Source organism: Oncorhynchus keta, chromosome 13 (genome assembly GCF_023373465.1).
Source record: "Oncorhynchus keta strain PuntledgeMale-10-30-2019 chromosome 13, Oket_V2, whole genome shotgun sequence".
In the NCBI taxonomy this organism is placed as follows: domain Eukaryota; kingdom Metazoa; phylum Chordata; class Actinopteri; order Salmoniformes; family Salmonidae; genus Oncorhynchus; species Oncorhynchus keta.
Genome location: NC_068433.1, coordinates 4,135,247 through 4,148,702, shown reverse-complemented (window position 1 = coordinate 4,148,702; position 13,456 = coordinate 4,135,247). Strand labels below are relative to the sequence as shown.

Here is a 13,456-nt window from a genome sequence, read left to right as displayed (position 1 = left end):
CGGATGAATACGACCCAGGATCCTCTTCAGCACGGATGAATACGACCCAGGATCCTCTTCACCACGGATGAATACGACCCAGGATCCTCTTCACCACGGATGAATACGACCCAGGATCCTCTTCACCACGGATGAATACGACCCAGGATCCTCTTCACCACGGATGAATACGACCCAGGATCCTCTTCACCACGGATGAATACGACCCAGGATCCTCTTCACCACGGATGAATACGACCCAGGATCCTCTTCACCACGGATGAATACGACCCAGGATCCTCTTCACCACGGATGAATACGACCCAGGATCCTCTTCACCACGGATGAATACGACCCAGGATCCTCTTCGCCACGGATGAATACGACCCAGGATCCTCTTCGCCACGGATGAATACGACCCAGGATCCTCTTCGCCACGGATGAATACGACCCAGGATCCTCTTCGCCACGGATGAATACGACCCAGGATCCTCTTCGCCACGGATGAATACGACCCAGGATCCTCTTCACCACGGATGAATACGACCCAGGATCCTCTTCACCACGGATGAATACGACCCAGGATCCTCTTCGCCACGGATGAATACGACCCAGGATCCTCTTCGCCACGGATTCAAACTGCCGGTGATACACTGTTCTGCCATGTTATCAGGTCATTCACCAGACAACACAGTGTTCGTAATAAAAACTACATTTATTACTTTCTCCGTATACATACATTATGTCTGGTCTCTGCTGACTGAGTTACTCTGGATAAATTAAACAGTTTAATGATATTTAAATCCACCCCCCAAAAAAGCTAACAAAACAAATTAATCTAAAATCTGTGTCATATTGGACCCAATATCCACAAAACGTCTCAGAGTAGGAGGGAGGGCTGATCCAGGACCAGTTTCACCTTTTAAATCATAATGAATAAGACAATATGAACATGGGGGACCTGATCCTAGACCAGCTGAAATATCAAACTGCACTCTATCACCCTATTATAGTAGAGCCCTATCTATCAACCAGAGCACTGGGGAAATGGTCACATTTTAGACACACCCAGGGGTGTGGTCAGGGGTCACTTGGAGGCGGAGCCTTGTCTAGAACTTCCTGCTTGTTGCTTCTGATGCTTCGGGTAATGTTTCTGGACAGGGAGGGAGAGGACAAGGGAGAGAAGGAGGGGGAGAGAGAGAGGGAGCGAGAGAGGGAGAGGGAGGGATAGGAGAAGGGAGAGAGAGAGGAGAGAGAGGAAGGGAGAGAGAGAGGGGGGAGGGAGGAAGGGAGAGAAGAGAGAGAGAGGAATAGGAGAAGGGAGGGAGGGAGGGAGGGATAGGAGAAGGGAGAGAGAGAGGAGAGAGAGGAAGGGAGAGAGAGAGGGGGGAGGGAGGAAGGGGAGAGAAGGAGAGAGAGGGGGAGAGGGAGGGATAGGAGAAGGGAGGAAGGGAGGGAGGGAGGGAGGGAGGGAGGGAGGGAGGGAGGGAGGGAGGGAGGGAGGGAGGGAGGGAGGGAGAGAAGGAGAGAGAGAGGGATAGGAGAAGGGAGGGAGGGAGGGATGGAGGGAGGGAGGGAGGAAGGGAGAGAAGGGAGAGAGAGAGGGAGGGAGGGATGGAGGGAGGGAGGGATGGAGGGAGGGAGGGAGGAAGGGAGAGAAGGAGAGAGAGGGGGAGAGAGGGATAGGAGAAGGGAGGGAGGGAGGGAGGGAGAGAAGGAGAGAGAGAGGGATAGGAGAAGGGAGGGAGGGAGGGATGGAGGGAGGGAGGGAGGGAGGGAGGGAGGGAGGGAGGGAGGGATGTGAAGACAGAAGGGAAGTCATTAGTCAATTAGCTTCAGTGAAATAATCCCCAGAAACAGTAGATATTCAATACATACATACTGTAGTTATTCAAAATGGGTTTATCTCCCCTAGTTGAGGAACTAACCCACTGGCTAGCTAACCCACTAACCCACTAGCTAACCCACTAACCCACTAGCTAACCCACTAACCCACTAGCTAACCCACTAGCTAGCTAACCCACTAACCCACTAGCTAACCCACTAGCTAGCTAACCCACTAACCCACTAGCTAACCCACTAGCTAGCTAACCCACTAGCTAGCTAACCCACTAGCTAACCCACTAGCTAGCTAACCCACTAACCCACTAGCTAGCTAACCCACTAGCTAACCCACTAGCTAGCTAACCCACTAGCTAACCCACTAACCCACTAGCTAACCCACTAGCTAGCTAACCCACTAACCCACTAGCTAGCTAACCCACTAGCTAACCCACTAGCTAGCTAACCCACTAACCCACTAGCTAACCCACTAGCTAGCCGACCGACCGACCGGAATAATGATGTTTATACCTGCATGTTCTGACAGTGCTGTAGACTGCTGCAGTGGGTCTTCTTGTCTTCACTCCCAGACAGAGAACACAACTTACAGAAGAACCCTGCCTCAGAAACCACAAAGTCCTCACCTGGAGAGGAGAGAGAGAGAGGAGGAGAGAGAGAGAGGAGGAGAGAGAGACAGAGAGAGAGAGAGAGGAGAGAGAGAGGAGGAGAGAGAGAGGAGGAGAGAGAGACAGAGGAGAGAGAGAGGAGGAGAGAGAGAGAGAGAGAGGAGGAGACAGAGAGAGAGAGAGAGAGAGAGAGAGAGAGAGGAGGAGGAGGAGGAGGAGGAGAGAGAGAGAGAGAGGAGGAGGAGAGAGAGAGCAGGAGAGAGGGAGAGGGAGAGAGAGAGAGAGAGATGAGTTCAGATGTAAATTCAGATGTACAGCGCATTCGGAAAGTATTCAGACCCACAACATTATTCACATTTTGTAACTTTACAGCCTTATTCTAAAATGTATCAAATTGTTTTTTTCCTTCATCCATCTACACACAATACAAAGCAAAAACATTTTCCTAGAAATGTTTGCAAATGTATTAAATATAAAACACTGAAATATCACATTTACATAAGTATTGTTTTTTTTTTACCATCATCAATCTACACACAATCCCCCATCACAACAAAACTGTTTTTTAGAATTGATAGAAAATGTGTTAACAATTCAAAAGTGAAACATCAAATTTTCATAAGTATTCAGACCCTTTACTCAGTACTTTGGTGCTTACAGCCTTGACTCTTCTTGGGTATGACGCTACAAGCTTGGCACCTGTATTTGGGGAGTTTCTCCCCATCTTCTCTGCAGATCTTCTCAAGCTCTGTCAGGTTGGATTGGACTCAAGGACAATGAGAGACTTGTCCCGAAGCCACTCCTGCGTTGTCTTGGCTGTGTGCTTAAAGTCGTAGTCCTGTCTGAGGTCCTGAGCGCTCTGGAGCAGGTTTTCATCAAGGATCTCTCTGTACTTTGCTCTGTTCATCTTTCCGTCGATCCTGGCTAGTCTCTCAGTCCCTGCAGCTGAAAAACATCCCCACATCATGATGCTGCCACCACCATGCTTCACCGTAGGGATGGTGCCAGGTTTCCTCCAGATGTGACGCTTTGCATTCAGGCCAACGAGTTCAATCTTGGTTTCATCAGACCTGATAATCTTGTTTCTCATGGTCTGAGAGTCTTTAGGCATCTGTGTCTCAACACAATCCTGTCTTTCTGAGCTCTACAGACAATTCCTTCAACCTCATAGCTTGGTTTTGCTCTGACGTGCACTGTCAACTGTGGCAGGTGACAGGTGTAGTATACCTTTCCAAATCATGTCCAATCAATTGAATTTACCACAGTTGGACACCAATCATATTGCAGAAACATCTCAAGGATGATCAATGGAAACAGGATGCACCTGAGCTCAATTTAGAGTCTCATAGCAAAGGGTCTGAATACTTACAGTATGTAAATAACGTATTTCTGAATGTCTAAAAACCTATTTTCATTTTGTTCTGTTGTGATGTCATTATGGGGTATTGTGATGTCATTGTAGAGTATTGTGATGTCATTATGGGGTATTGTGATGTCATTATGGGGTATTGTGATGTCATTACGGGGTATTGTGATGTCATTACGGGGTATTGTGATGTCATTACAGGGTATTGTGATGTCATTACAGGGTATTGTGATGTCATTACAGGTTATTGTGTGTAGATTGATGAGGAAAAACATTGAGCAAAATATAGAAAGTTGTGCTGTGCAGTTCTTGAACAATTAAGTTTTTCATTCAACATTTATTTTCAACTCTCCATTTTGCAACTTTTCTCGTCTTGAATTAAAGTGACATTCACTTTCTGCCCAAAAGCATCTGGTACAGTTAAAGATGAAGACTCAGCGCTGCCAGATGAAAAGAATGAAAGAAAACCTCGATTTGGCCTCGAGTTATTAAACCCACCCCCCTTCACCCTCACAGTTATTAGTTATATGATACACATTGTTCTCTTTATTCAAACAGCACGTCACCCCCCTCCCCCACACACACTATTTAATGCCCCTAAACCCCCCACCAACACACTATTTAATGCCCCTAACCCCCCACCAACACACTATTTAATGCCCCTAAACCCCCCCACCAACACACTATTTAATGCCCCTAAACCCTTCACCCTCACACTATTTAATGCCCCTAAACCCTTCACCCTCACACTATTTAATGCCCCCAAACCCGTCACCCACACACTATTTAATGCCCCTAAACCCTTCACCCTCACACTATTTAATGCCCCTAAACCCTTCACCCACACACTATTTAATGCCCCTAATCCCCCCCCACACACTATTTAATGCCCCTAACCCCCCCTAACCCACACACTATTTAATGCCCCTAAACCCACCCCCCTTCACCCACACACTATTTAATGCCCCTAAACCCACCCCCCTTCACCCACACACTATTTAATGCCCCTAAACCCACCCCCTTCACCCACACACTATTTAATGCCCCTAACCCCCCACACACTATTTAATGACCCTAAACCCACCCCCCGTCACCCACACACTATTTAATGCCCCTAACCCCCCCACACACTATTTAATGCCCCTAACCCCCCTTCACCCACACACTATTTAATGCCCCTAAACCCACCCCCTTCACCCACACACTATTTAATGCCCCTAAACCCACCCCCTTCACCCACACACTATTTAATGCCCCTAACCCCCTTCACCCACACACTATTTAATGCCCCTAACCCCCCGCCCCTTCACCAACACACTATTTAATGCCCCTAAACCCCCCACCAACACACTATTTAATGCCCCTACCCCCCACCAACACACTATTTAATGCCCCTAACCCCCCCCACCAACACACTATTTAATGCCCCTAAACCCTTCACCCTCACACTATTTAATGCCCCTAAACCCTTCACCCACACACTATTTAATGCCCCTAAACCCACCCCCCTTCACCCACACACTATTTAATGCCCCTAAACCCACCCCCCTTCACCCACACACTATTTAATGCCCCTAAACCCACCCCCTTCACCCACACACTATTTAATGCCCCTAACCCCCTTCACCCACACACTATTTAATGCCCCTAAACCCACCCCCCTTCACCCACACACTATTTAATGCCCCTAAACCCCCCCCCCTTCACCCACACACTATTTAATGCCCCTAAACCCACCCCCCTTCACCCACACACTATTTAATGCCCCTAAACCCACCCCCCTTCACCCACACACTATTTAATGCCCCTAAACCCACCCCCTTCACCCACACACTATTTAATGCCCCTAACCCCCTTCACCCACACACTATTTAATGCCCCTAAACCCACCCCCTTCACCCACACACTATTTAATGCCCCTAACCCCCTTCACCCACACACTATTTAATGCCCCTAAACCCACCCCCTTCACCCACACACTATTTAATGCCCCTAACCCCCGCCCCTTCACCAACACACTATTTAATGCCCCTAAACCCCCCACCAACACACTATTTAATGCCCCTACCCCCCCACCAACACACTATTTAATGCCCCTAAACCCTTCACCCTCACACTATTTAATGCCCCTAAACCCTTCACCCACACACTATTTAATGCCCCTAAACCCGTCACCCACACACTATTTAATGCCCCTAAACCCGTCACCCACACACTATTTAATGCCCCTAAACCCTTCACCCACACACTATTTAATGCCCCTAAACCCTTCACCCACACACTATTTAATGCCCCTAAACCCTTCACCCACACACTATTTAATGCCCCTAAACCCTACACCCACACACTATTTAATGCCCCTAAACCCACCCCCTTCACCCACACAGTATTTAATGCCCCTAAACCCACCCCCGTCACCCACACACTATTTAATGCCCCTAACCCCCCTTCACCCACACACTATTTAATGCCCCTAAACCCACCCCCTTCACCCACACACTATTTAATGCCCCTAACCCCTCCCCACACACTATTTAATGACCCTAAACCCACCCCCCGTCACCCACACACTATTTAATGCCCCTAACCCCCCACACACTATTTAATGCCCCTACCCCCTAACCCACACACTATTTAATGCCCCTAAACCCCTCCCCTAACCCACACACTATTTAATGCCCCTAACCCCCCGATCCACACACTATTTAATGCCCCTAACTCCCCCTAACCCACACACTATTTAATGCCCCTAAACCCCTCCCCTAACCCACACACTATTTAATGCCCCTACCCCCCTAACCCACACACTATTTAATGCCCCTAAACCCCTCCCCTTCACCAACACACTATTTAATGCCACTAACCCCCCCCACTATTTAATGCCCCTAACCCCCCTAACCCACACACTATTTAATGCCCCTCAACCTCCCCTAACCCACACACTATTTAATGCCCCTAACCCCCCTAACCCACACACTATTTAATGCCCCTAAACCCCTCCCCTAACCCACATACTATTTAATGCCCCTAACCCCCCTAACCCACACACTATTTAATGCCCCTAAACCCCTCCCCCTAACCCACACACTATTTAATGCACCTACCCCCCTAACCCACACACTATTTAATGCCCCTAAACCCCTCCCCCTAACCCACACACTATTTAATGCCCCTAAACCCCCCTAACCCACACACTATTTAATGCCCCTAACCCCCACCCCTAACCCACACACTATTTAATGCCCCTAAACCCCTCCCCCTAACCCACACACTGTTTAATGCCCCTACCCCCTAACCCACACACTATTTAATGCCCCTAAACCCCTCCCCTAACCCACACACTATTTAATGCCCCCCACACACTATTTAATGCCCCTAACCCCGTCCGCACCACGGATATAACCAGACACACAGTCGCTCTGATCTAACAGACACACAGCCGCTCTGATCTAACAGACACACAGTCGCTCTGATCTATCAGACACACAGTCGCTCTGATCTATCAGACACACAGCCGCTCTGATCTATCAGACACACAGCCGCTCTGATCTAACAGACACACAGTCGCTCTGATCTAACAGACACACAGTCGCTCTGATCTATCAGACACACAGCCGCTCTGATCTAACAGACACACAGTCGCTCTGATCTAACAGACACACAGTCACTGGTCTAACAGACACACAGTCGCTCTGATCTAACAGACACACAGTCACTGGTCTAACAGACACACAGCCGCTCTGATCTAACAGACACACAGTCACTGGTCTAACAGACACACAGCCGCTCTGATCTAACAGACACACAGTCACTGGTCTAACAGACACACAGTCGCTCTGATCTAACAGACACACAGTCACTGGTCTAACAGACACACAGTCGCTGATCTAACAGACACACAGTCGCTCTGATCTAACAGACACACAGTCGCTCTGATCTAACAGACACACAGTCGCTCTGATCTAACAGACACACAGTCGCTCTGATCTAACAGACACACAGTCGCACTGATCTAACAGACACACAGTCACTGGTCTAACAGACACACAGTCGCTCTGATCTAACAGACACACAGTCGCTCTGATCTAACAGACACACAGTCACTGGTCTAACAGACACACAGTCGCTCTGATCTAACAGACACACAGTCGCTCTGATCTAACAGACACACAGTCACTGGTCTAACAGACACACAGTCGCTCTGATCTAACAGACACACAGTCACTGGTCTAACAGACACAGTCACTGGTCTAACAGACACACAGTCGCTCTGATCTAACAGACACACAGTCACTGGTCTAACAGACACACAGTCGCTCTGATCTAACAGACACACAGTCGCTCTGATCTAACAGACACACAGTCGCTCTGATCTAACAGACACACAGTCACTGGTCTAACAGACACACAGTCGCTCTGATCTAACAGACACACAGTCGCTCTGATCTAACAGACACACAGTCACTGGTCTAACAGACACACAGTCGCTCTGATCTAACAGACACACAGTCGCTCTGATCTAACAGACACACAGTCACTGGTCTAACAGACACACAGTCGCTGGTCTATCAGACACACAGTCACTGGTCTAACAGACACACAGTCACTGGTCTAACAGACACACAGTCGCTCTGATCTATCAGACACACAGTCGCTCTGATCTAACAGACACACAGTCACTGGTCTAACAGACACACAGTCGCTCTGATCTAACAGACACACAGTCACTGGTCTAACAGACACACAGTCGCTCTGATCTAACAGACACACAGTCGCTCTGATCTAACAGACACACAGTCACTGGTCTAACAGACACACAGTCACTGGTCTAACAGACACACAGTCACTGGTCTAACAGACACACAGTCACTGGTCTAACAGACACACAGTCACTGGTCTAACAGACACACAGTCACTGGTCTAACAGACACACAGTCACTGGTCTAACAGACACACAGTCACTGGTCTAACAGACACACAGTCGCTGGTCTAACAGACACACAGTCGCTGGTCTAACAGACACACAGTCACTGGTCTAACAGACACACAGTCACTGGTCTAACAGACACACAGTCACTGGTCTAACAGACACACAGTCACTGGTCTAACAGACACACAGTCGCTCTGATCTAACAGACACACAGTCGCTCTGATCTAACAGACACAGTCGCTCTGATCTAACAGACACACAGTCACGCTGGTCTAACAGACACACAGTCGCTGGTCTAACAGACACACAGTCGCTGGTCTAACAGACACACAGTCGCTGGTCTAACAGACACACAGTCGCTGGTCTGACACACAGTCGCTGGTCTAACAGACACCTATACCTGTATTGTCAGTGTACCGGGTCTGGGCTGGTTCTGATCTAACAGATACCTGTACCTGTGTTGTCAGCGTGCCGGGTCTGGGCTGGTTCTGGAGACTTCTTGGGCTGCACTTCCTCCATCTCATGATCACTTCCAGTCTCATCCAGGGTCACCATAGTCTGATAGGACAGAGATGAAAATATGAAATGTGTCGGTCTGATACAATGTAGAAGAGGTCATACGTCTTCTAGTGATTCCTATGTTGATGATGTAAATAATATTTGCTGGTCTGTGGTGTGTAATGAGGAGCAACCAGATATTGCCCTGGACACATATATACGAAACTACTTACCTCAGTTACTAATAAACACCCATTAAGAAAATGACTGTAAAAACGGTTAAATCCCCTTGGATTGATGAGGAATTTAAAAAGTGTTTGGTTGAGAGGGATGAGGCAAAGAGATGGCAAATAAGTCTGTCTGTACAACCGATTGGCAAACGAACTGCAAGTTGACAAATCATGACACTAAACTGAATGAAAACAAGAAGAAACTACACTATGAAACGAAGATAAATGACAAAGAATGATAGTAAAAAAAAAAAACTTTGGGAAAATAAGCTAATTCTGCTCCTTCATTCAATGAATCAAATGGCTCATTCATTTCAAAACCGACTTGCCAACTACTTTAATGATTTTTCATTTGCAAGATTAGCACATTTAGGGAAGACATGACAGCAACAAACGCTGACACTGCACATCCAAGTATATCTGAACAAATTATGAAAGACAAACATTGTCATTTTTGAATTCTGTAAAGTGAGTGTGGAAGAGGTGAAAAAATGATTGTTGTCTATCAACCACTGTGATTATTATTATCTGACCATGCAGGTCATCTATGAACGTTTGAACATCTTGGCCATGTTCTCTTATAATCTCCACCCAACACAGCCAGAAGAGGACTGGCCACCCCACATAGCCTGGTTCCTCTCTAGGTTTATAATCTCCACCCGGCACAGCCAGAAGAGGACTGGCCACCCCACATAGCCTGGTTCCTCTCTAGGTTTATAATCTCCACCCAACACAGCCAGAAGAGGACTGGCCACCCCACATAGCCTGGTTCCTCTCTAGGTTTATAATCTCCACTCCGGCACAGCCAGAAGAGGACTGGCCACCCCACATAGCCTGGTTCCTCTCTAGGTTTATAATCTCCACCCAACACAGCCAGAAGAGGACTGGCCACCCCACATAGCCTGGTTCCTCTCTAGGTTTATAATCTCCACCCGGCACAGCCAGAAGAGGACTGGCCACCCCACATAGCCTGGTTCCTCTCTAGGTTTATAATCTCCACCCAACACAGCCAGAAGAGGACTGGCCACCCCACATAGCCTGGTTTCTCTCTAGGTTTCTTCCTAGGTTCCTGCCTTTCTAGGGAGTTTTTCCCCTCAGAGCCTGGTTCCGCTCTAGGTTTCTTCCTAGGTTCCTGCCTTTCTAAGGAGTTTTTCCCCTCAGAGCCTGGTTCTGCTCTAGGTTTCTTCCTAGGTTCAGGCCTTTCTAGGGAGTTTTTCCCCTCAGAGCCTGGTTCCGCTCTAGGTTTCTTCCTAGGTTCAGGCCTTTCTAGGGAGTTTTTCCCCCTCAGAGCCTGGTTCCGCTCTAGGTTTCTTCCTAGGTTCAGGCCTTTCTAGGGAGTTTTTCCTAGCCACAGTGCTTCTACACCGGCATTGCTTGTTGTTTGGGGTTTTAGGCTATAGGTTTCTGTACAGCACTTTGTGACATCGGCTGATGCAAAAATGGCTTTATAAATACATTTGATTGATTGACATCAACAATGACAAGCCACCAGGTTCAGACGACCTGGATGGCAAATTACTGAGGATAATAGCAGACGATATTGCCACTCCTATTTTTCACATCTTCTATTTAAACCTACTAGTGAGAGTGTGCCCTCAGGCCTGGAGTGAAGCTAAAGTCACTCCGCTACCCAAGAATAGTAAAGCCCACTTTACTGGCTCAAATAGCCGACCAATCAGCCTGTTACCAATCCTTAGTAAAATTCTGGAAAACATTGTGTTTGACCAGATACAATGTTATTTACAGTAAACACATTGACAACAGACTTTCAGAATGCTGATAGGGAAGGACACTCAACAAGCACAGCACTTATACAGATGAGAGATGTCATGTTCTTTAATGGAAGCTTCTCCAACATAATACAGGTAGAATCCGGGTATTCCCCAGGGCAGCTGTTCAGGACCCTTACTTTTTTCAAAATTTTAACTAATGGCATGCCACTAGCTTTGAGTAAAGCCAGAGTGTCTATGTATGCGGGTGACTCAACACTATACACGTCAGCTACTACAGCAACTGAAATGACTGCCACACTTAAAGAGCTGCAGTTAGTTTCAGAACGGGTGGTAAGGAATAAGACAGCCCTAAATATTTCTACAACTAAAAGCATTGTATTTGAAACAAATCATTCACTAAACCCTAAACCTCAACTAAATATTGTAATGAATAATGTGGAACTTGAGCAATTTTAGGAGACTAGACTGCTTGGAGTAACCCTGGATTGTAAACTGTCATGGTCAAAACATATTGATACAACAGTAGATAAGATGGGGAGAAGTCTGTCCATGATAAAGCGATGCTCTGCCTTCTTAACAACACTATCAACAAGGCAGGTCCTAAAGGCCCTAGTTTCTACCTTCTTAACAGCACTGTCAACAAGGCAGGTCCTACAGGCCCTCGTTTCTACCTTCTTAACAACACTATCAACAAGGCAGGTCCTACAGGCCCTAGTTTCTACCTTCTTAACAGCACTATCAACAAGGCAGGTCCTACAGGCCCTAGTTTCTATCTTCTAAACAGCACTATCAACAAGGCAGGTCCTACAGGCCCTAGTTTCTACCTTCTTAACAACACTATCAACAGGGCAGGTCCTTCAGGCCCTAGTTTCTACCTTCTTAACAGCACTATCAACAAGGCAGGTCCTACAGGCCCGGTCTGTTTAAACGACTAGCACTCAGACACCCTGACTACCCCACAAGACACGCCACCAGAGGTCTGTTTAAACGACTAGCACTCAGACACCCTGACTACCCCACAAGACACGCCACCAGAGGTCTGTTTAAACGACTAGCACTCAGACACCCTGACTACCCCACAAGACATGCCACCAGAGGTCTGTTTAAACGACTAGCACTCAGTCACCCTGACTACCCCACAAGACACGCCACCAGAGGTCTGTTTAAACTACTAGCACACAGCTCAGTCACCCATACATACCCCACAAGACACGCCACCAGAGGTCTGTTTAAACTACTAGCACACAGCTCAGTCACCCATACATACCCCACAAGACACGCCACCAGAGGTCTGTTTAAACTACTAGCACACAGCTCAGTCACCCATACATACCCCACAAGACACGCCACCAGAGGTCTGTTTAAACTACTAGCACACAGCTCAGTCACCCATACATACCCCACAAGACACGCCACCAGAGGTCTGTTTAAACGACTAGCACTCAGACACCCTGACTACCCCACAAGACACGCCACCAGAGGTCTGTTTAAACTACTATCACACAGCTCAGTCACCCATGCCTACCCCACAAGACACGCCACCAGAGGTCTCTTCACAGTCCCCAAGTCCAGAACAGACTATGGGAGGCGCACAGTACTACATAGAGACATGACTACATGGAACTCTATTCCACAGTACCACATAGAGCCACGACTACATGGAACTCTATTCCACAGTACTACATAGAGCCATGACTACATGGAACTCTATTCCACAGTACTACATAGAGCCACGACTACATGGAACTCTATTCCACAGTACTACATAGAGCCACGACTACATGGAACTCTATTCCACAGTACTACATAGAGCCATGACTACATGGAACTCTATTCCACAGTACCACATAGAGCCACGACTACATGGAACTCTATTCCACAGTACTACATAGAGCCATGACTACATGGAACTCTATTCCACAGTACTACATAGAGCCATGACTACATGGAACTCTATTCCACAGTACTACATAGAGCCATGACTACATGGAACTCTATTCCACAGTACTACATAGAGCCATGACTACATGGAACTCTATTCCACAGTACTACATAGAGCCATGACTACATGGAACTCTATTCCACAGTACCACAAAGAGCCATGACTACATGGAACTCTATTCCACAGTACTACATAGAGCCATGACTACATGGAACTCTATTCCACAGTACTACATAGAGCCATGACTACATGGAACTCTATTCCACAGTACTACATAGAGCCATGACTACATAGAACTCTATTCCACAGTACTACATAGAGCAATGACTGC

At 47.4% G+C, this 13,456-nt stretch overlaps 1 protein-coding gene across 1 annotated transcript in view; it reads right to left on the bottom strand.

Annotated features, from left to right (window-relative positions):
• Positions 1–675: 675 nt before the first annotated feature.
• Positions 676–13,456, bottom strand: part of LOC118377347 (pre-mRNA-processing factor 39-like) — a 19,098-nt gene continuing 6,317 nt past the window's right edge. Inside the window, exons 3-5 of the mRNA XM_052459125.1 lie at positions 9,178–9,280; positions 2,332–2,444; positions 676–1,132 (exon numbers count right to left, since the gene is read on the bottom strand). Of these exons, the coding sequence (XP_052315085.1) occupies positions 1,067–1,132; positions 2,332–2,444; positions 9,178–9,280 (282 nt within the window). The 3' untranslated portion in view covers positions 676–1,066. The remainder of the gene's footprint in view (positions 1,133–2,331; positions 2,445–9,177; positions 9,281–13,456) is intronic.